General features: G+C 42.7%; 1 protein-coding gene across 1 annotated transcript in view; it reads left to right on the top strand.

Moving 5' to 3' along the window:
* Positions 1-386: 386 nt before the first annotated feature.
* Positions 387-24959, top strand: part of ASPG (asparaginase) — a 57506-nt gene continuing 32933 nt past the window's right edge. The window contains exons 1-6 of the mRNA XM_035105031.2: positions 387-609; positions 8412-8541; positions 9609-9720; positions 15468-15593; positions 16783-16866; positions 20186-20312. Of these exons, the coding sequence (XP_034960922.1) occupies positions 444-609; positions 8412-8541; positions 9609-9720; positions 15468-15593; positions 16783-16866; positions 20186-20312 (745 nt within the window). The 5' untranslated portion in view covers positions 387-443. The remainder of the gene's footprint in view (positions 610-8411; positions 8542-9608; positions 9721-15467; positions 15594-16782; positions 16867-20185; positions 20313-24959) is intronic.

Genomic DNA, 24959 nt, shown 5'->3' with positions numbered 1-24959 from the left:
GGCTTATTAGGACGGAGAGGAAAACTATGACCACTTTTTTTGCTCCCCGACGATTGGTCAGCCATTCGGGCCAGCAGCTTTCAAGGGTTAAGAGTGACGCCCCTTTAGGTTCCCTTAGGAAACCCCTCGCAAACCCAACCGCCTGCCCTCAGCGCACCCCAAAGGCCAAATGCGGCCTCTCTTTTTTGGCGCGCGCGGGGCTGTGTGTGTGTGTGTGTGTGTGTGTGTGTGTGTGTGTGTGTGTGTGTGTGTTTGTGGTCTCGCACTCCCCCCCCTCCCCTCCGCTGGCGGAGGCAGGTCCAGGCTCCGGCCAATGAGCGCGGGCGAGCCCGGGAAGGGGGCGGCGCTCATTGGCCGGTATATGGATGCGCACGTTGCCCGTCTCTGGCACCCGCTCGCCCTTTCGGCCAGGTAACGGCATCTCTGAGGGGAGAGAGACCATCATGGCAGCAGAGGCAGAGCAGGCGGGCGGCTTCCTGGGCCGAGTCCTGTCGTTCACCGAGCGCGCTCCGGCCCTAGAGATCGGCGGCGGCTGCGGGGCCGGGGCCGAGGCGCGTGTGCTGGTGATCAACACGGGAGGGACCATCGGGATGGTGCCTCAGCCGGAGGGTGAGCGAGTGAACTTGGTGGGGAGCAGGGCACCATTCAGGTTGTATCTGTGCGTGTCTCCTATGAGAACAAATACCCCGCGCCACCTTCCCCACATCAGGCAGAAGTCCTGACAGGTGGGAATTCGGCAGGTGAAGCTTTCCCCATCACCCTTGTGTCGGCCACCTGTTGAACTTCAGCCTGATACAGTTTCCAGGGGGGTTGGCCCGGTAGCCTGTTGCATCAAAAGCGACAGAGTTTTGTAGTGTACCTCAAAGAGCAATGCTCACCTCCTCCCCCCCCCCCCACTTTACCTGGGAGTAAATAATTATCTATAGCTCAGCTGGTGGAGCATGAGACTCTTGGGGTGGTGGGATCGAGCACACCATGTGGGGGGGGGGGGGAGTGCATTGCAAGGGATTGGACTAGATGGCCCTTGTGCTCCCTTCCAACTCTACAATTCTGTTTCTAACATTACAAACCAGACTTATTCGTGAGTAGGATTTGCTCTTAACCTGGCTTTGGGCGGATTGCAGAACACTCTATCCGATGTTATGTACAGAGCATGGGCGTACCCAGGATCAAAACTAGGGGGGGGGGCAAGGGGAGGGGCCAAGGCACGGAAGGGGAGGGGCCACAAAGTGGGCGGGAACAGCGAACTCGCGCTCCGCCGGGCTGTGCCCCTCCCTAGAAGCAGGGCTGGTGGGCGGAGGCGGAGCCCAGCCCAGCGGAGCGCGAGTTCAGCGTTCCCGTCCGCCACGCCGTGCTCCCTGGTTCCCCGCCGCGCTTGGCCTTGCCTGAGGGCGCGCCGGGAAGCTGGAGGGAGGGTGCGGCGCGGTGCGGCGGGAATGGCGAACTCGCGCTCCGCCGGGCTGTGCTCCGCCTCTGCCCACCAGCCCTGCTTCTAGAGTAGGGCAGCTGCCCTAACTTGCCGAATGGTGGGTACGCCCTTGGTACAGAGTTGTAGGTAGCACATGGGAGGTGGGGATTGTGAACACGCAGCTGGCTAGAGGAAGCCCTGTGTGCGGGATTTCAGTTCTAGCTCAGGGAATTGGGCTACTTATTCCTTCATCCAAGCAGGTATTTGGACTTGTAGAATGGCTCACATTGTTCTTTTGTTCCAGTGACTACATGCATGTAGTCTATGTAGTCACTGGAACAAAAGAACAATGTGAGCCATTCTACAAGTCCAAATACCTGCTTGGATGAAGGAATAAGTAGCCCAATTCCCTGAGCTAGAACTGAAATCCCACACATAGGGCTTCCTCTAGCCAGCTGTGTGTTCACAGAGAACAAGGCTCACATGGACGTAGCCAGGATTTTTGTTAGGGGGACAGGCCTTTGGGGGGGCAGAAGCTCAGTTAGCTATATAATTTTATTGATTTTGATTGATGGGGGGGGCAGATGCCCCTCCCTATCTCCCCTGGCTACGCCCATGAAGGCTCATGTACTGTTTAGTAATTAGGTGACGTGCAGCTTGTGCATACAAAGTTGCAAAAAGCTGCGCTCGTGGAAACCCCAGCTGTTAAATGGTAGAGTCAGGGGTAGGCAATGTGGTGCCCTCTATAGTGGTCAGGGATGATGGGAATTGTAGTCTCAAAACATATGGAGGGCCGAGGTTGAGGAAGCCTTTTCTACCTATTTTCCTCTGGCTTTGGCCACCACTGACATGTGGCCCCCATAACGTCGTCCATAAGGGAATGCGGCCCTTTGGTTGGAAAACGTATCCCCATCCAAGTGAATGCTGGTTGGGAGAAAGGATATTTTTCATTACCTTGCAGTGTGTGTTTACAGCCAAAGTTGAGATGCTAATCTGAATTAGTGAGTTTGAAACCATGGAACATAGTTTAGTAAACACAGAATGTAAGAGCATTACAACTGCACTTACAAGGTCACACCTTTCTCCAGATCACCGTTAATGTAGAGCAGCATTTCCACTTATGCAGGGACTGAAAAAGTGGGATGTTTACCCTTCTGCCACTCTTTAACTATTCTGATCAATCTGTGTACAGCAATGTAATTTTGAAAGTAGAGTTTGTTCAAGTCCTGTGGTTTTCAAAATCAGGGTTGCTAGAATGTGGCAAAAGGTGATAATTCTTCATTCCTTTGATGTATGCTTAGCCACATTAGTAATTATTAATTCAGAAATGAGGTATCAAGCTACCATGTAGAACCAAAATAGATGTAACATTAGGAGTTCTGTGAGAAGATCTCCTATGTATTTTTGACGTTATGTGAAGGAGCCATCTCCATTTCTTTTCTTTTTTCTTTTCACTATGGACAAACTCCTTACATTTCCCTTTTAACAGTTGCTACCAATGCTGTTTACTTGTTATTAGCCGTTGGAGAACATTGGTTGCAAGATGACAACTATATTTATTACATTATCCCATGCTTCAGTCAGGCTAAGTCCACACCATACATTTAAACCACACACACCTCTGAATCTTGGGAATTATAGTTTGTTAAGGGTGCTGGGAAGTGTAGCTCTGGGAGGAATAAACTATAGTTGTCAGGATTTGTTGTTGTTGTTTAGTCGTTTAGTCGTGTCCGACTCTTCGTGACCCCATGGACCATAGCACGCCAGGCACTCCTGTCTTTCACTGCCTCCCGCAGTTTGGTCAAACTCAGGATTTAGGGGGTAATTTAAATGTATGGTTTGTATGTAGCCTCCATTTCTTTGCAAAACAGGGCAGTTTGGTGCAACAGGACAGGGGCAAATCATCTTATTTCATATTTTGCTTCAGGAAGGATAAACTCAACTGTTTACATGCATTGTATGGGACAGATTGAGATCCTACAAGTTTAGAGCAAGTCAAGATTCCTAAGTATGACATCACTTGTGCTGAAGTGGACCATACTGTGCTTGTGCTTATTCCATTTAATAAATCCGTTATACCTGGTGGCTGAATAACGGTTTCTGAAATCTTGGCCTGAAAAAGGAAATGTTGATCCAATCGGGGGAAGGGCATCAGGGGAGGGGAAGGAGAGTGATTTAAAGTATAAAGTTAAGATTTTGATTAGGGAAATGAATATATATGAAAATTGAGTTTTTCTGGAGGGAGAAAGAAGAATGATCTGGTGGCAGGGGAGGACTTGCGGAGGGGCAGCACGAAGAAGGAGGAGGATTGAGTGAATATTATAAGGGTAAGATTTTGAATTAGAATAGGTAAATCGCCATAATTTTATACAGAAATTAAGAAAACCAGGAAGAAGAGAATCGAGGAAGTCACAAATACAATGTTAAGAAATTAAGATTTAGAATATGTTATTGTTTTATTGTTTGTTTGTTGGTCGTGTTGAAGGAGCAGCAGGGAGAAACCCAAACCTCAGTGCTCCTCCGTCCCCGTCCCTTCCGTGGCAGGGGAGGGACGGGGGGGGGAGGAGAGGGGGGAGGTCAAACCCAGCCTTAAAATGGACCCCTTTGACTCTCCACTCCCGCGGGTACTACTGGTGGCAGAAGTGGGCCTGTGGGGGGGAGAGGATGAAGGGACAGAACTTATACTGTATGTTTTGTTTGTTTTGTCTGTATTAAAATTAATAAAAATTATTTTTTAAAATAATAATAATAATAAATCCGTTATACCTTTTCATTGTAGAGATCTGCCAGAGGTCATTAATTCATAAAAGTTTTTAAAGATAACATTCATTAATTTTAAGAAGGATATGCAACAGAGAGCTCACATTACTCTGAAAATACAGGATTCATAATGAAAGCTTGTATGGGGTAGGTGTGGATTGGTGCAATCAATATAAGGAAAACTAACAAGGGAGAAGTTACTATTATATTACATTATATTACAGTGGTACCTCGGGTTACAACTGCTTCAGGTTACAAGCTCCGCTAACCCAGAAAATAGTACCTCAGGTTAAGAACTTTGCTTCACGATGAGAACAGAAATCGTGCTCCGGGGGCAGCGGGAGGCCCCATTAGCTAAAGTGGTGCTTCAGGTTAAGAACAGTTTCAGGTTAAGAACAGACCTCCGGAACAAATTAAGTTCTTAACCAGAGGTACCACTGTATTTATTTATTACATTTGTCAGTAGCTTTATTTTGTGGTTCAATTCAAGTGGCAAAATATATTGGGCTGGCCTTGGGAAGGAGGGAGAAAGGATGCAACAGGGGGCAGTGATGATCTTAAGGGATAAATGCACAGAGGGGCAATTTAAAAAATGCATAGAAGTACAGAGGGATTTAAAAACACAGGCAAGGAGAAGATAAAAGCAAAGTGAGTAAAAAACAGCTTTTTGCCTTCTTTACCTGGTAGTCCTGTCTCTGTAATAGACTTTGCTAGGAGAGTCATTAATGATGGCAGTTTTCACCTGTGTGACATGGAAAGCATTAGGTGGTATCCAATGCGCTTGTCACAGGGCAAGGATTTATGCCCGCACAATGAAACTCCTCTCTCAATCCCCCTTCGAGAATCAGAGGGAATTTAGAGAAGTAAGCAACAATCTTCCTTGGCGGGAAGTTAACAAAACCATTCCTGGAACAGGGGGGCCTAAGCCCTACCAGAAATGCAGTGGGAGGACGGGCAGGCATGGCACGCCTCCAACAATTCCAAAAAAAGAGAGCTTCCCAACTCCAACCTCATTTTAGTCCATCTTATCTGCTGCAATGGAAAGCTCTTGGAGAAGCAGCTGTACTGCACGGTTGGGCTTCTGAGCTTGTGCACGTGCCTGCCTGCCTCCAGGTTTCGTTCTGGATTGCAGGATTGCTATGGCCCAGAGGCACCCAATGAAGTGCTAATTCCAAGGAATGGTGAAATGTGGGAGGCTATTCTGGGGCCGCTTGGAAGAAGGCCAAGGTCCACAGATTGCCCACCTCTGTTATGTATGTTATATATATGAATGTAAGCTGAGGAAACGCAGCCAGGTGGGTAGCCGTGTTTCCCCTTTTTTAAGACACCGTCTTATAACTTTTATTACTCAAAAAAACACACGGTGTCTTATTTTCAGGGGATGTCTTGTACCTTAAGGCCTCCTCGGAGGGGCCAGGCCACTGGCTCGGGGTGCTGCTGGGCGCTCTGCGCGGCACCGAGGCAGCAGGCTGCTGGCTCGGCGCTCCGCCCAGCGCTGCTGGGCGCTCCGGGCGCTCGGCGCTGCAGACCGCCGGTTCCGGCAGCGGGGGGCAGGCCTCGGGCAGCTCCCCCCCCCCGCAAAAGAAGAAGCCAGGCGCTGCAGGGCGCTCCGAGCGCTCGCTGCTTCGGAGCGCTCTGCTCTGCAGCCGCCGGTTCCGGTGGCGGGGCGGCAGGCCTCGGGCAGCCCCCCAAAAAAAGAAAAGAAAAGAAGAGGCCAGGCGCTGCAGGGCGCTCCATGCGTTCGCTGCAGCAACAGCAGCCGGTTCCAGGCCCCTCTGGCTGGCTGGGGCGCTCGGCGGTCTCGCATGGAGGTATGTCTTATTTTTGGGGGGTGTCTTAGATTTCACTAATGCTAAAAAAATGCTGCCATGGCTTACTTTCTGACTACGTCTTAAAAAAGGGGAAACACGGTAATAATAATAATAATAATAATAATAATAATAATAATTCAGAAGCATATAGGTAGAGTCATATGGACTCTAAATGTATAGCACCATCTGGATCCTGTACATCATGGGAAAGGTTTCTTTGGTCTTAGCTGTGCAATTTACATTATGTATTTCATCAGTCGGGAACAAAGCATATGTGTAGCAAGACAGCTGGAAACCGAACATGCATCTGCTGCATCTATTGAAAATAAAAGTGCAGAGTTTCTGTCAGTTTGCCACTTCCTTCCCCACCTCCACGTTCTCAGAACTTGCACTTCTTGTAAGGAGGTAGTACTGCTGGTGTCATAAGGATGACTTGAGATGTGAATCATTGAATGCTCTGTAATATACCGTACTTTCCCACTGAATTCATTTTGCATTAAAGAACGTACTGTCAATTTTCAGTCATTTCTAGATGTATCCCTGGATGTAACAAGTTAAGCCATGTTCTCAATTGTTTTCACATTTTAATAGTGGAAAAATCAAAATAAAATGTATTTTCTCTCTCCAATATTTTTCAGGTTCTTTTCAGTTGCAAATAGTATGTACTGTTCTCAGCTCCTTTAATTCTAGCACATGAATGTGCTCAAAATCACTGCTTATGGCAATTATCCTAAATATAAACATTCATTTGACTGGGCCATTACACTGTTTTTCTTATCTGCATTTTTCATCACAGATTACTCGATCTGTAATACATTAAGGAAATAGCTATTTTATCTGCACTGGAACCGATCTGGATGTTTATGTGTCTTTTCCCAAGGGCTTATATGTCAATCATTAATAAACAGTTAGCTTCTTGATCCAACTTTCATTTTCCATGTATGAGTTCTATGGAAGTTAAGACTGCAGGTAGACTTTAGTTATTTCAGATTTGAAACACACATATTCCCCAGTTTACCATTCAAATTGTTTATTTCTGTTTACAGACAATAACCTCCCCCCCCCCACAAAACGCTTGATACTTGCCTCTAGAGGTTTTCAAGCAGCTTTACCCTCCTTGTTTCCTTTCAATTTAGGCAGAGGATTGCAACAGCTGCTTGTGTCATGTTTATTGTGAGCACTGCCCTTAGCAAACACTTCAGATGTTAGTGAAATGTGGCAAAGTGGGTGAAGTTGGGTGTCCCTGCAGCTCAAGCCCATCCCTTTTAGGGAGTGTTCTCTTAGAAACCTCTAACCTTGACTTTAGCTTTTGTCCTACATGAATACCTGCATCCTGGTCATATGGGCCAGCTATGTCTAATCTTATTTTTAAAAATATTTCCCCCCAAACATAACATAAACTAAAGTAAATAAAAATAAAATAAATTACCAGCTGACATTAACAACACGATTATTCCATCCAAATTTAAATGTAATAGCGTAAGATTCACTTAACATGACCTGTTTTGCAGATGCTCTGTGCAATGATATCTGCTTGTGAAATGGGGCTTTTGCTTCCTGTGTGCTCCCAAAATTGGCTCTTGTGGGGGTGTTAGGGAAACACCTGAAGCCACAAATTAATATAGGCAGTCCATATCTAAATGATACCATGTTTATAAACCACAATTATAAGCTGTGTTGAAACAGAAAAGGCAGTGAGCTCTTCAGACCATTGAGTAGTAGATGATGGGTGTTTGTCCTTCCAGCCTTGGAGTATAAGTCTTTTTGCCATCATAAGGGCTGGCAGATGGACAATTTAAGATATAATTTAAGAGTGTATGAACATGATCTGTGCCTAATTTTTGGTACACAAATTTGTATACAAGTTTTAAACTCATGCAATTAGTGCCACATTTCTAGGAACCAGCCTTTATGGTGTCTGAGATTGCTGTTATTATTGACATCTTGTTATTTGTTATTCATTCTTTTTAAATTGTATATTTCACATAGAAAGGTTATATACCTCTTGGAAAATTTTGTGGTAAAGTGGTCTATAAATCTTTCTAAATCAATCAATCAATCAATATATGCTTACCATACTTGCCAAGATGGCTTCTAAGCCATAAAATAAAATAAATAAAAATTGCAGGCATTTATCCAGAGGTTTTGGGTTGTTGTTGTTTTTGCTGCTGCCATGCTCTTATTATTTTATGTCATTTATTTAATATTTGTATATGTGTAAGCGATTTCATACATGTTTTGGAGAGGTGGAGCAAAATGTCGTTAAATAAATAAAAAAGCAAAAAAATCTGAAGCCTATGCTGTATTTGTAGAATTTAAACCAGTTTTCTTATATACCTTGAGCAGATGATATGGAGCTTCAATTGTCAGATAAGAAATTAATGAACATTTTGTTTTATTCAAATTTTCCTTTCTTTCTCCTGTTTTCTCAGGCCTTGCTCCTGAGGCTAACATGCTCGCAGGGGCCCTGAAGAAGATCCCAATTCTTCATGATGCAACATATGCCAAGGAAACTAATCTGTATTCCCGCCTTCACCTTGGAGATGACACCTTGGTGCTTCCGTATGTATTAGGGAAAGAAGAGTTTCCTTAGAGTTCTGAATCTTTCTGTGCAATAGCATGTGCTTTTAGCTTTTTACCTGATTGTTAGGGCTCTGTATAAGCCGCTGCACAGAAGTAGCATAGGATGTGACATGCGTCAGAAATCAGATTCCTGAACATCTCAGATTTCATTTCTTTTCAAGGCAAATTTCAAACCCTCATGGTTGGAGAGATGTTTGAAACTGTTTGGGTGATGAAATCTAAGAAGCCAGTGGGTTGACTGAGGTTCATGCACACTTTTTCTTGGTCCAAATTTTGATTGCACTGTGTACTGATTAATTCTCCTAGATCCGAGAGCTTTTCTCATTAATCTGCAGCTCTGGCTTGCAAAAATCCGATCTTACTCCCTGCATTGGATCATATCAGACACTCAGAAAATTCAGAGAGTGTTTGCTAACCAACCTTCAGTTCAGCAGGTAACTTTCTCTAACGGACAGCAGATTTGCTGTTCATTAGAAACGTACCTTGGGAATTTGATTATCTTTTTTATAACAGCATACCACTGAGAGTAGTAATTAAAACACCTATTTCCAAAAACTGGTTGGCAGATTGTGTTAGCAGAGGTATTCCTCTTTCTGTCTTACACATGAAGGAATGCTTCTTCTAAGATGGTACCTGCTGCATTGTGTGCATATCATCTTGAACAAAGGGCTACTTTTGGTTTTAGACCTTTTTTTTTACATGCATAAGAACAAAAGAAGGTCCATGACTGTACTGTCTAGCATCTTGTTCTCACAGTGGCCAGCCACATGCCCCTATGGGAAGCCCACAAGCAGGTCTGTAACTGGATGCAGATTTAATTGACCAATCTTTCAACTGGCTAAGATTTCTTCAATAGAATATCAGATCAGATAGGAAGAGAAGATTATGAAGTTCAATCTGTGTCACAGAGTGAACTTCCTCAGATAGCAAAAAAATCCTCTTGCAGGCTTTCTTACCATGCACAGCCCAATTTTCAGGTCTCCAGTGGAAAAGGGGGTGCAACTAAAATAGTTCATTGCATTAAAATGTTTTTTTCCCTTTGACAGCATTTCTAGACAAAATAAAAGAATTATCTACACCATCCTGGAACTTTCTCCACTGCTTGATTCTTCAAACATGACTCCTGCTGAATGGGACAAGATTGGCAGTCTCCTTGAGGTATTCTGGATTATTCTTGTAATGCTGTTCATCACAGAAAAAATATTGAGCCATAGTCAGCTAAATAAATTTTGTGAGCAGAACAATTTTCGCTTTCATAACGGGTCTTCTCTCCTCCTCTCCTCTGGGTGCATCCCGCATCATCTCCAGATCTGATCCGAAGGGTTGGGAGAACTGTCAGAACGTTATCTAGGGGAGCACATGGAGAGAGCGGGGTGGGGAGGGGAGGGGAGTCATATTCCATATGCAGAAGTCCTCATGCAGGGAGTTACTTAGCAACTTAGCACTACTTTGGAAACAACCATTGTCTTTCACATTGTGATCCCAACAGCCTAGAATAGTTTACATGCTGACAAAAAGAAACCACTTTCAGTATCCATAGGGTAACTGGCAGGATGTTTCAACACATGCTGTTTTTTACCAATCTTCATCGCTGACCAGCAAATGAAGCACATGAATGGTGTTTTTTTTTTATAAAAAATATATATTCACAATAACATGCTGTTTCCATTTTACCCCCCTTTAAAAATACATGCACACCTTTAAAGCTTATTACAACATAGGATTTGCTCCTCAATGGATGATTTTCTGAAGCAATCTCATGACCACTTTGCTAGAGCAACAGCAACAGTCCTTACATAATCCAGACTGAGTTTTGGTTCTATCCAAAGTTTCCAGGATCAATCTGTAAACAGGATCTAACTGGAATTTAGGATCTTGCTCACAGGATTGTCCATGGAAAAGTCTGATGTAACTTTAATGCAATCAGTTTTCTTTTGCATAGTTCTGGTTTGTGTTTCTTGCAACACATCACCGTTTTTCATCTTGCCATTTCAACTTCCAGTTAAAATCCGTTTGACCACAAGGTGGAGGCATAATGCAGCTTTGAGCACTGCAAGGTATATCCATGGTATTTTTTTTAATAGATATTTATTAATTTTCCACAATGAAAAAAAGGAATTTACAAAATTTTGAAACTAAAAGAGGGGAAGACAAAAATACAAAATACAAAAATACAGAGTACGAAAATAGAAAGAAAAAACACAAAATAGGAAAATAGAAAACTATATAACTTATCTTCATCACAGTGTAGATTGGGACCTCCTCGGGTTCCCGTCCCTGTGGTTCTTAAATACATTTCTAAGTAGCAAATTCTACCTCTAATAATCACCTTTAATACTACATTTCTTATTTTCTTATTCTAAATAACCTCTTCAACTAATCCACAGTTTTATTTACCACTTAATTTCTATTCTAAAATATTACTTTAGCATAATTTTTTAAATACAATTTGAAATCTTTCCACTCCTCTTCGATTGCTTGTTCTCCCTGGTTGCGGATTCGTCCGGTCATCTCCGCCAGTTCCATAAATTCCATCATCTTCATCTGCCATTCATCAATCGTTGGTAATGCTTGCTGCTTCCAATATTTAGCAATCAAAAGTCTCACTGCTGTAGTGGCATACATAAAAAAAGATACCTTCCTCTTAGGAATCTCCTTCCCCACGATGCCCACTAGGAATGCCTCTGGTTTCTTAACAAATGTGCCTTTTAGCACTTTCTTAAGTTCATTGTAAATCTTGTTCCAGAAGTCATTCACTAGTGGACATATCCACCACATGTGGTAAAATGAACCTATTTCTTTCTTACATTTCCAACATTTGTTGTCGTTGTTGTGGTAAATCTTTGCTAACTTTTCTGGTGTAAGATACCATCTATACATCATTTTCATTATGTTCTCCTTTAATAAGCTACACGCAGTAAACTTAATATTCTCCTTCCACAACTTTTCCCAATCCTCCATCATAATGTTATGTCCCACATCCTTCGCCCACAAAATCATAGCATTTTTAGTTTGTTCATCTTTTGTATGCCATTCTAGCAGCAATTTGTACATTCTAGAAAGTATTTTCGTCTTAGGTTCTAACAATTCTGTTTCCACCTTTGACTTCTCTGTTTGAAAACCAATTACTCTATCCATTTTAAACACTTCATTTATCTGATGATATTGGAGCCAATCATCTAGTTTACCTTTCAACTCCTCATATGTTTTTAACTTAAATTGGTCTCCATCTTGAGTCAATAAATCTCTATATTTCAACCAACCAGTCTCCATATTTAACCTTTTACGAGCCTTGGCCTCCAAGGGCGAAATCCAATTAGGTGTTTTCCTTTCTAATAAATCTTTGTATCTGAACCAAACCTTAAACAATGAATTTCTAATTATATGCCTTTTAAAGCTTCCGTGGGCCTTGACCTTATCATACCATACATTTGCATGCCATCCATAAACATTGTCATAACCTTCTAAATCCAAAATATCAGCGTTTTCCAATGTAAACCACTCTTTCAACCAACAAAAGGCAGCTGCTTCATAGTAGATTTTAAAATCAGGCAGGGAGAAGCCTCCTCTTTGCTTATCATCAGTCAATATCTTATATTTAATTCTTGGCTTCTTCCCCGCAAGGTATATCCATGGTAATGCCAGTTAGATTTTTCTGGAGCACAAAACATTTTGGCCTTCAGTTATTGAGGAGAGGAACATAATCGATTTTTTTAGCACTTCAGTGGGATGAGAAATGGAGGACTCATAGCTCATTGGTAAAGCACTTGCTTCCCATGCATAAAGTCTAGGGTTCCGTTCCTGACATCTCTAATCAAATGACCTGTGGCAGCAAGAAAGCTTTATGCTGAAGACCTTCAAGAGTTGCTGCTTGTTAGAGTAGGCAGTATTAGGTGAGATGCATCCAGTGGTATGACTCAATGGTGTATGGCAGCTCTCTATATACAGAAGTATTGACTTGTGTTGCATTTTTGTGATTATGCCTAAAAGCTCTGCAATGAGTGGGCAGTTCTGGGCTAGATAAGCCATGTATCTGACTAGGTATAAGGCAACTTCATATATTCTACACTGCCCTGGAATTTTCGATCTGCTAAATCGGGGATAGCTAACATCATGTCTTCCAGATATTACTGCCCCACAACTGTCCTCAGCCCTAGCAAGCCTTGCTTATGGTCAGGGACAATGGTCACGAATGATGAGAGCTGTAGTGCAGTAACATCTGGAGGGCATTATGTTTGCTGTTACATTAACAGAGGACTTTCAAGTAACCTGCACCCAATGTCTATACATTTCATAAGAATGAATATACAATGGTGCCTTGGTTTACGAACTTAATCTTTTCCGGGAAGTCCGTTCTTAGACCAAAACCGCTCTTAAACCGAGGCGCGCTTTTCCTAATGAGGCTTCCTGCCGCTGGTGCCCTTCCACCATTTGGATTCCATTTTTAGACCGAGGTAAAGTTCTCAAACCAAATATATATATTTATTTAAAATGTCCAGTAGCACCTTAGAGACCATCTAAGTTTGTTCTGGGTATAAGCTTTCGTGTGCATACACACTTCTTCAGATACACTGAAACAGAAGTCACCAGACCCATATATATAGTGGGAGGATGGGGTGGGGTTTTTATCAGGAGGGTAGTAGGAGATGGGTGATTGACTAAATGGGTATGGTAAACCTGTTGATGACTGTTAACAACTGCAATTAGTCCTAAGGAAAAAGCAAGGGATACCGGTAGTATGCAGATGATTAGCATATGTAATGAGACAGGAATCTAATACAGTATCTCTATAGTTTTCAGTTTAGTGATAAGTTGTAATTCAGCAACTTCTCTTTCAAGTCGATATTTCTGAAATTCTTTTGTAACAAGACAGCTGCTTTGAGGTCCTGTATTGAATGTCCTGGAAGATTGAAGTGTTCTCCTACTGGCTTCTCTGTCTTTCAATTCCTGATGTCAGATTTATGACCATTCTCAAACCAAGACACTATTTCCGCATTTGCGGAGTTTGTAAACCAAATCGTTCTTAAACTGGACTGTTCTTCAGATGTACCACTGCTCCATGCCATCTTTTGGACAGAAGAGGGCAGCCTTACATTAGTGTTTTGCCTCTCTTGAGATTGGATGCTGGGGCTTCCTCCTGGTATGTACTACCGGTATTACAATGGCCCCAGTTTGCTTAATGTGTTCCTGTAAATGGTATAATCCCCAACTAAAAGAGGCGACAAAGAAATCAGACCATATGACTCATTTGCATATGTTAACATTCCTGTTTTAAAGCAACTGCTAAGCTTTTCTTAATTAGCAGTCTTCCTCTGGTTAAGGACACATCATTAATATGTATACACTGAAGAACAGGTCTTTGAATTTTCTCATAATTAGCTACTGAAAGAACTTCATTTTCTGTTGGCTGTATTCTTTAACAATTAATTATGTTCAAGTCAGAGGTTCTCTGGAAGGAAACATTCAAATGCGAGATAGGAATAAACAAATAAATATGGCTCCATTGGTACAGTCTTTTGCTTTGTTTTGTTTGTTGTTAGGCACATGGCCTGCCTCCTCGGTAATATAAGACAGTGTGGTGTAGTGCTTAGATTGTTGGACTAGGACCTGCGAGACCATGAAACTCACTGGGTAACCTTGGGCCAGTCACTGTCTCCCAGCCTAACCTACCTTGCAAGGTTGTTGTGAGAATGAAATGGGGAGGACAGAATTACGGGTGGGATTCTACTACTGAGTCCCAGCAATGGAAGCTCTGCACAAGGCATTCTGCTTGAGCAATGGGACTTCTCTCTACCCTGTGCTTCCAGTAATTGGCTCAGAAGGGGGTCCAAGAGAACCCCCAAAACAGCATGTGGAGGGAAGAGAGGGGTGATTGTTCCATCTGGCAAATAGAAATGCTTGCCCTGATGGAATAGATTACCTTAGTGCGATGTTGAATCCCTCCCTAGGCACATCACCTAGAGTACCGGTATCTCCAAGGAGAGGTGGTATATATACATAAATCTTAATAAGTCTGGTTTGTTCTTCTGGCTTAAAAAACCAAACCAGAATTGTCTCACAATGGCAGTGTTTGTATGTCACAACAAACCATGGTTTATCATGATGAGAGAAAATTTATTTTTATACCTCCTTTAAAGGTGATTTACAAAACATTTTATGTGCCTACACACATATACCATACTTTTCTGTGTACAAGACAAGGTTATTTCATTTAAAAATTATGTTAAAAATTGGGGGTCGTCTTATACACGGATAGTGCATGGGGGGACGGGATGTGGGATTGGTTGCTGCCACAAGCGGGAGATTGTCAGTGGCTATTGCGCGTGTTATTAGTGGCTGCGGCAAGGGCTAGTTTTGATTGGCTGTCACTGCGGCAATTGGGTGGGTGATTGGCAAAGGGAAAGATAATAGGTGAGGGGAGAGACGATAGGTGGCTTTTGCTATGCATGTGAGTGGCAGAGTGGTAGGTTAGGCAGATGAGCGTTTTTTGGCAATCCCCCCTAAAAAAAGCTCAGCAACTCTGGCCAGTCTCCCCCCCCTTTTCTTAATTTGGAGTTCCCCCCAAATAGGGGGCGTCTTATACATGGGTGTGGGTGGGTGTTATACACTTATACAATAATATTAAAACAGCATTCCAAATTAAAATTAAAATGTAAGTAATAGTTGTTCCCCCTGCCTCCGCTGTATGTCGCTTCAATATTTGAATGTTGGCACCTAGAATGCATTTGGTCATTTGAAAATTATTTAACAGCATGTTAGAGGAAAATAGTATTGAAAAATCAACTTATTTGGTTTAGTTTCTTCCCCTTTAAAAAATCATGTTGTTTGACTCTTCCCAGACTATCGTTCCTGCCTGTTTTTATTATTTATCTTCTTAATGTGAGAAATTTGTTCTCTATCAACAGACATACTACGAAAAGTATGATGGCTTTGTGATCCTTCACGGCACAGACACAATGGCCTATACAGCCTCAGCATTGTCCTTCATGTGTGAGAACCTGGGTAAAACCATTGTTCTGACAGGATCTCAGGTAAGCTGCTTCCTTGAAAACTGAGCAGGGTGGGCTCTGTCTTGTGCCAAAGCTAAGCTGACATGTACAAGGTGGGTATCTCATGCCTACACACAGCAACCGTGAGAGGTATGTGCTTAATGCGTCTATTTTACCGATAGTGGACACAATGCTGTTCCATTGGGGGACATGGGGCACTGCCCCACCAAACTCAGTCAGCCCGCACCTGCCTGCCTCCTTCCTTACAACCAGTCCAGTGCACTGGCTGTCACCTTCCTCCTCCATGGTCTCAAAGTAGCCTTTGTAGAACACAGGAGGATGGGGAGAAAACTGTAATTAGTTAGCTTAGCCAGTCATTAGCTCTGGCTCCAGGTCCACTGGGCATAATCCACTGCTGTCCTCCCCTAAAACCACTAGTAGCCTTGCTTTGGGGGTGGGGGGAGATAAATACAGTATAGATAGCCAGCTTCTTTTCTCCAGTGGGGCTAATAGCAGTTTTGGAGGGGGTGATTTTGGGTGGGGAAATGGGGTGTTGAAGGGAACAATTAGGCTCCTCTTCCATCAGCATTAGTGGTATGGTGACATTAGCAATCTACTGTGCGTGTTTTGAAGTACAGTAAAGGGGGGGAAACCAGAGCAAAGGAAGGTCTGATTATAGATCTCTCTTGCCACAGGCAGTTTTCCCCTTAATCACCTGCCAAAGGAGAATCCACGGTTGTCCCAGGATAATGGGCTGTCGGTGAACCAGCCCCATTGGGAAGCTGGCTGCCACATTTTGCACTAGCCGAGGCTTCCAAATAACACGCAAGGTTGTAGGTTGGCTACTGGGGGAAGGGAGGGTGTGTCATAATTGGCAAGTGATATTTCTTACAGGTTGAAATCTCCACTCTCCCTCCTCTCCCTGCCAGCATAAAGAATATGCAAAATTAAAGGATAACTTTATGAGGGTTGGGGAGAATGTATTTTAAATTCAACTGGAGAAATTCCACCATCTGCCATAGTTTAGAATGATGAAGAAATACATCCACGTTCCAATAAATCATCTGATAAGAGAACGTTGCATTAATTATTCATGGATTTACACTTGCTTGTGTTACATATCCGGAGTCTCCTCCAGCCCCTTTTCTTGCTGCTGCTGCTGCTGCTGCTGGTGGTGGTGTGTGTGTTTTCAACAGCAGTCATTTCTTATTCTCTCTCTTTTTCTTTCTAGGTACCCATATACGAACTGAGAAATGATGGTAGAGACAATCTGCTGGGGTCACTGCTCTTTGCTGGACAATTTGTAATCCCTGAGGTCTGGTCACCTTCTTGCTGCTAGCCTTACTTCTACTTGTCTCTCTCTCTCCTTGATGATCATCACCCCAGTCCTTTCACTGACATTTCAGATTTTGCAGAAATTCAGATATTGCAGTCAGTGTACGGTACAAACTGAAAGAGAAATGTAATTTTCAGTTTATCTTCTTGCTAGGGGAACTTTATAAAACAACAACAAATTGTATTTGAGGCTATAAAATCATACATTCCCAAACATAAAATAACATCACCTTTAATTTAGGATACTAAAGATGGGGTGGTTTTTTTTTTTGGCACAACCCAGAAGGTCCCTATTATAGTAACACATTCTCCTCATTACAAATTCTATTTTGTACATATACCATTCCATTAACTCAAAATTAGCAGGTGCTCAGCTGATTTTTAAAAAATGATTATACACCTTGCAATTTTTTTTTTAAACATAATTTTTATTGATTTTACAAATTACAAAAGATGGTACATACATATACACCTTTTCCACCTTCTTCCCACCCCCCTCCATGGGTCCTCCCCTGCCACAGAAGTATCCCACGCAGGTGAACAGTCAGAAGTGGTCCATTTTATGATTGGGTTTCTGTCCTCCTCCCCCTCCCCTGCCCCCGAAGCCCCCCCCTGCCACCAGGGAGCTCCAGTGAACCAGGGCAGTACGCAGGAGTTCATCCATCCAACCATCTATTGTCATACCAAAAAAAAAAAGAAAATACAAAAAGAGAAAAAGAGAAAAAAGAGAAGGAAAAAAAAGACAAAAAGGAAAAAAGACAAAAAAAAATTCATCATAATTGTTAAATTCATAATTGTTAAACCATATTTTGTGGGCTTCCCCACCCTCCCCCCTTCCCCGGTTTTCCTCCCTTATTTATCATCTTCAACAGTTTCATAGTTCATATTTTATAACATACACCTTTATATCTTGTACCACTTTTAAACTAACTATTATCATTTTCGCCTATTGTCCAATCACTGAGAAATCAAACTCCCATTTTTTCTTCCCGTGCCTAATTTTTACCCCTCTATAGGCCTCCATATTTTCACCTTTTTCCAGAATCAATTCACTTTTTAAACCTATAATTATTCCCAAACTAACCTTACACCCCCCGAGTACTGGCTCCACCCCACCAATCCAGCAAGTTCCATAGTCAGCAGTCCAGTTATAGTCCTATTAACCCATCCTTACAATCACAACTTCACTTTCCCTTCACCCCACCCCCTGTTTACAGTCTTTTGCCATCCAGGCCTCCATATCAGACCCCTGAGCTTCTTCTCTTCTCTGCTTAATTTTTCCTTCTTCCCTGTGGTCATTCTGGAGTTCCAGTAAGTCCAATCGTGCCCCCCTCGAAGGGGAGGCACTCCATCCAACTTTTTGTAGAGTAAAATCATCATTTTTTTCGTGATGGGCTTCATTTTGTGTTAAGTCATCACAGTCCTCATCATTGTCATTCTCACATTCGTCTTCTTCAGTTTCAAAAGCTTCATCTTCTAAGAAATCATATTCTGCCATCATCATCTGGAATTGTTGCTGTAACACTTGCCGTTGTGTCTCCTCTTGACATAGTTCTATTCTTGCTTCCCACATTAAGGTCAAAACAGTCCGCTGAAACTCAGGCGGGTACCTTTTTGTTGACATAGTTCAGTCCTGTCAAGGTCAAAACTTGTCACATGGGGTGGAATATAATCGCAGTCTATTTTCTCGACTCCATTTTAACAAGCTGGCTGCATTCTTAAAAATAAAGTTCGAACTCACATTTCAAAAGTATATAAACCAAAAAAGAATTTCCAAAAAGTCCAGAGATTAAGATAGAAATAGAATTTAACTATAAATCCTGATCAACTCACTGGATTGTCTGGGCTGCCGGCTCCCGAGGAACAGAAAGGTCTTTCTTAGTCTTAACTTCTTTCTGCAGGGCAATCACAACCACAGTCTCTCTCCCCTTTTACCCTGCATTTAGGGGAGATTCTCTTTGATGCCTTTGAGGAATCCTTTTAAGTTGAAATCTTCTGTTTATGGCTTCGGGTTTCTGTTTACTGTCTCTTATGTTACCGTAGGGGGGGGTGGCTTCCTCTTTTCCCCTCTCTCCCAGGTCCAAATTGTTGCCTTAATTTACATTCCAAAGAATCCAAATTACTCACAGTCTATTCATTTGCTGAATGTTCTTTGAAGAATTGGCCACCTCCACTTCCCAGACTCGCAGCTTCGCACTCTCAGAGCAGCAATGTCAGCCTGTCCGCCGCGGTTCACCTCCTCGCTCTCGGGGGCTTAAACAAAGCCGATCCAGGGAGGAGAGAGCCCGCTTTTGGCGCCGCCAGGCAAAATCTGTCCCCAAAAAGCTCGATTTGGGGCTTTTAAGGAGGTTTCGCTTCGCTGGAACGATTCCCTCCACCTCTGAAGCGCCGAGGTCCGCTCCGCTGTGCGGACCCCCGTCTGAGCAAGATGGCGTGGTCAACCGGAAGCCTCCCTTGCAATTATTTTTGAAAGAAAAAAGCACCCCATTTCGATTTAACACCAGTTATTAAAGAAATATTGCCTACTAATTCCTCCCCCCCAACAGTAATATAGAGCACTACCATCACAGAAGCATAAAATTGGCAGCAACCAACTTGCTAGAGCAGGCATCCCCAAACTTCGGCCCTCCAGATGTTTTGGACTACAATTCCCATCTTCCCCAACCACTAGTCCTGTTAGCTAGGGACCATGGGAGTTGTAGGCCAAAACATCTGGAGGGCCGCAGTTTGGGGATGCCTGTGCTAGAGGAAAGTGTTGCTTAGGGAAAAGTGCTTTTTCATTGGAGGGTGTGTGTGCTAAGCTGGATGCCCCCAGTGGTACAAACTACAAGGGGGCCTACGCTCCTGTCTGCCTCTCTAGAAATAATACGTGCTTTCCTAACCGTTCTAAAGCTTCTGAAGCTATTTATATACCCACACTGTACTCAAGAGCAGCACACGTCTTTTGGTAAGAGTCCCTTTCAACCCTCACTTTTTAACATCGTAGTCACTGGGTCTCAACTTGAGAGGTTCTTGGCAATTTGTGAGCTGCCAAACCTGCTCTTGGATGGAAATGCCACAAGCTGTTAGCTTATGTTTAGTTCCAATAGTCTAAAACCCCAAACACTTAAGTGACAAGAGGTGGCACTTTTTGAAAGCACAAGAGATATAAACCTCTCCTACATAATTTTCATTGTATTTATAACTCTCTCCTAAGTCATTCTCATTATATTTAAAGACAGAGTCAGGCATTTTTTTTAAAAAAAATCTTTTAATTACAAGGTTTGTATACTGACATGTTCCTTTTCTCGTCCTTGTAGGTGTGCCTGTACTTTCATAATAAACTGTACAGGGGAAACCGGGTGACTAAGGTGGATGCAGAGAGTTTCAATGCCTTTTCCTCACCTAACCTGCCTTCACTTGCAAATGCTGAGGTGGATATTATAAGTAAGCCATGCTGTGATTTCAGTCCTTCCAGCTGTATAATTATGCCATCTGTAACCCTTTCCTGACCTGTTGCAGTACTGTAGGTCAAGACTTTTTGGCATCTTTATACATGTGGCCGTTTTAGTTTGTGGACTCTGGCCGCACTATTGCTTGTATACTTTAATGATAGGTTCCGTACGACTGCTTTGGATACTACCACACAAAATCATGTGGAGTCATGTTGCAGTTTTTCTGGATCTGCTTGATTTCTGGCCAGCTTTATTTCTGAGTACCTTTTAGCTTTATTTTTTAAAACCTAAAGCGTTTGAGAACTTGGAACCAATTTACCCAAGGGACTGCCATGCCCCATATATCTCTACCTGGCACCTCGTAATCGAATGCATGATTACGTCAGAATAGAACATTATTAAGAGACAGAATAAAGAAATAAATTGTATAAATGCTGTGTGGAAAGCGGTGGAAGTGTTCGATAAACTAATGTTTGCTTGGCTCTTTTCTTTATTCTTTTGCAACTCTACCTGTTCTTTCTTGTTTTTTTTTTCTTCTTTCTTTTTCTTTTTTCTTTCTAAATTAATTTAGTTTACCAATTGTTTATGTACAATTTGAATAATGAATAATGTATGATTCAATGTCTATTCTTTCTTTTATTTTATTGTATTTTTTGTGATTTTTGTGATTTATCAATAATAATAATAATAATAAATCTCTTCCTAGCACCTGTGCTGCTTAGATGCTGAGAACAATACATGCCCCATAGGTGTACTTAGTTTGTACTAGAAACCAGGGTTTCAGTGATGCAGCTCCAGCCCTCTGGAGCAATTACCAGCTGAAATTAAGCAGGTCTCCAGCATTGTGATGTTTAGGTGCCTACTGAATACATTTTTGTTTAAGAAGACTTTCCCTGAGGTTTTTCCTACATTTATAGAAACTGTTTTTAGACTTTGTAGGAACAGTTTTATTTTTAATTTAGAACTTCTACGGTTTGAATTTTATTGAATTTTTAACATGCACATTGCTTTGATGACTTTGGGCTGATACATGGTATACAAATTTGTACGACAAATGAATGAATGGATGGATGATAAAAAAGAAAACAAGTTTGTAGCCCTTGAACTCTCTGCAGTGGGGTACAGTGCTTAGGTGATGGCATATTATTTGCATCTCTTTGTTACTACCCTTTTTATTTCTCCTCTCTGTTATCCACACTTCTTTACTGCCACAAAATTCTGACTTCTGCAAAACTGTCAATATTTTTTTAAAAAGCAGATTTCAAGTTCGGGCTTAAAATATGGCATTTGAGCTCACTTAGACAAAATAAGTAAATTTGAATAATAATGTGGGTAGGTTATTACAAGCTCTATTTCTGTTGGAACTGAATTTAGTCAGGGATTAGTGCAAAGAATGAATGGCCCTGGATAGAAAATTGCTGCCCCAGGTGACAAGGTAAATGTTGCTTCAGGAGAAGTTATCAAGCACAGATACTTTTGTGCTGTGATCCTCCTGGGAGAGTTGTTGCTGAACTAGGCATGCTACATATGTACACTTGTTTCCAAAAGTCTAACTTTCTGTTCCCACAGTCAGTCTAGGATGAAAGGTGCCAGGCAGACAGATAGGTAAGGGTGGTGCTGTTTCACTTCCAGCAATTATATGATGAAGAGGAAGTGGAGATGTACAATGAGGCCAGTATTGCAGACTGTGAAGACTGCTGGGTAAAAACAAAAAGGAATATGTTGTTGGAATTTATGGAGGTGATTTTTGCTCAGTCTGTCAACGTCTGGCTGAATGATGGGTAAGGGCTGTAGCTCGGTGCTAGGGTATCTGCTTTTCATGCAGAAGGTCCCAGGTTCAATCCCAGGTACAGCTGGGAGAGAGCCTAGCTGGAAACCCTGGAGAGCTGCTTCCAGTCAGTGTAGAATTCTGCCTTACAGTTAGTGGAACTGCCTGATCTGCATCATTTGTCACAGAGCCCAGCCTCCACTGAGCAGACTTAATACTGGGTTGCATCACATTCGTGCAAGGCCTTCTGCTGGAAAATGGTTTTTCCTTTCTTTTTCCTGCACTCCCCTCCAAATCTGCTCTAGAGGGTTGGGGAAATGCCCAGAACAGATTTCTTTTTGGGGGGGAGGGGGGAGCACAAGCGGCGAAGAGGGAAGGAAAGTTCCAGTGCATAAGCAGAAATCTTTGTATGGATGCAACATTTTGATGGATACAACCCACTATATTTAAATGTTATTTTGATTCATAATGTATGAGTGGCTTCTCTTTAAAAATGGGCTCTTGCAGAATTCTTTACTGACTTCATGGAATTAATCCTCACTCTATAAGACCGGCCATTGGTATCCCACTAGTATTGGGAGGGTCTATAACTCAGTGAAAGGCCACATGCTTCACATGCAGAAGGTCACAAGTTCAGTCCCTGCTATCTTCAGTTGAAAGGATCAGGGAGCAAGGTGCATGAATGACACTTGCTTAAGAACTGACTAGGAGGAACAGTCATCTGACTCTGTATAAAGCAACTTCCAATGCTACTGTTCCCAGGGTTGCCATATTTCAAAAACCAGGACATCAATTCCGCCTTTTAAATCCTGGTTTTATCCAGGAAAATACAGGTGTATGGCAGCCGTACTGTTCCTATTTTACTGAGAGGCAACTAAGGCTGAGAGAGAGTGAGGAACAAGGCCCAAACAATAAGAGCAAGTTGGTGAAGTCTGGCCTACAAGCCCTGCCTCTAGCTCTAGGATTCTGTGTAAGGAGGGACCAAATCTATCACTGTGATTATTTGGCAATGCTAAATTTTATTTTCCACATGACAGCAAACCTAGGTTTGCCGTTGGAATTCCATTTCAATGATAACACATGTTCCTTTCAATTGCAATGTTAACTTGTAAAGGGATCTTGTAAAGGGACCCCTGACCGTTAGGTCCAGTCGCGGACAACTCAGGGGTTGCCGCGCTCATCTCGCTTTACTCTCATACAGCTTCCAGGTAATGTGACCAGCATGACTAAGCCGCTTCTGGCGAATCAGAGCAGCGCATGGAAACACCCAGAGCGGTACCTATTTATCTACTTGCACTTTGACATGCTTTCGAACTGCTAGGTGGGCAGGAGCAGGAACCAAGCAATGGGAGCTCACCCCTTCATGGGGATTTGAACCGCCAACCTTCAGATCGACAAGCCCTAGGCTCTGTGGTTTAACCCACAGTGCCACCCACGCTTTTAAAAGTATACGTAGAACAACTTAGGGCTACACTTAAAAAATGTGTGAAGTGGTCCTAATCAAGCCATGCATTTCCAGAAAGATCAAGTCACTTTGGTATGTTTAGATGAAGGCTGTTTCCACCACCACCCCACTCACTATAAATTCAGGTATGTTTATTCTTGTCATGAATATCTAGGTGGCATAGTTTTACATATCTCTCTTTTACAAAAATTGAATCAATTATCTTGCAGAAAATTAGTGCCACGAGAAGAGGGCAGTGTGTGTGTGTGTGCCTGAACTGTGCTTTGCTTTGTTTCAAGAACATCCACCCATAGTCTTTTTGTGGTTCTCCACCTCTTGGCCACCTCCCTGTATTCAAAATGAATACTTCACAAAGCTATGTAATGGGGTCTGGCTTACTTTTAGCCTAGAAAAGAAGAGGTGAGAAGAAAGCATCTGTCTGGAGGTCGGAACTCATTGAAAGTTGCATTTCTGGTTTGATTTCATAACACTGAATTCAGGCACCCCCCTCACTCCTTAGGGAGGTGTCTCTTCTCAGAGCTACTGCACTCTGTGAAGTGAATGAGTTCAAACCTGTATTGTAGCGTGACTCCTGCATGTTGCCTAACCAAAGTATTACTACTCTCCATAACGTGCTTGGATTAGTTAAATCTCTCCTACTTTTCAACAGTGTTGTCTTTACTATGCGCAACAAAGAGAGTAGGGCTTGTTTGCAATATTCTGAGTGGCATTTCACATGCTAAATGGGTATATGGTATCTATGACATCAACAGATAGGCTTGCTCCTCACTGCTGATTGTTTTGAAACAACGAGCTTTCTTGGATAACAATAAGGCAACAATGGCCATCAACAGCCACTAGATATCATGGTTATGTTCTATCTTCACTTTCAGGGACATTGTGCTTTTGAATACCATTTGCTGGGAATCACAAGTGGGGAAAATGCAACCACATTCAGATATTTATTTTAGGCTTCTCATAGAGATCTGGTTGACAACTGTGAGAGCAGGATGCTGGACTAGATGGGCCATTGGCCTGATCCAGGATGTGAGGGCGACCTGGCTGCGGCATCTGTCACCCCATTGATCGCCAGGGTTGATTCGGCTGATCTGGCTGGCTAGGCGGGTGTCCCCTTTCTCCCTCACCGCTCCATGTGCGTCCCTCCCGAAGCTCTGCGCTTGGTGGAAGAGGACGACCATTCCAGATAGAAGGAGTGTACCGTTCTTCGGTCAAGGAGATACGATCCAGCAGGACTCTTCATATGTGCTTATGATGCTGCTTCTATTGAATCATTGTAACACATGTTTCTACTTTTTAGAATATCTCAGAACTCTTCTTTGTCCCAGGAGGCAATTTCCTAATGTGCTCACATTGTGATTCTCTAAAGCAGTTTAACAATTCTGAAATCAGTTGGGTAACTTTTCTTC

The sequence above is a fragment of the Zootoca vivipara genome, chromosome 1 (assembly GCF_963506605.1).
Source record: "Zootoca vivipara chromosome 1, rZooViv1.1, whole genome shotgun sequence".
NCBI classification, from domain to species: Eukaryota; Metazoa; Chordata; class Lepidosauria; order Squamata; family Lacertidae; genus Zootoca; species Zootoca vivipara.
This window is presented reverse-complemented; position numbering and strand designations above follow the sequence as displayed.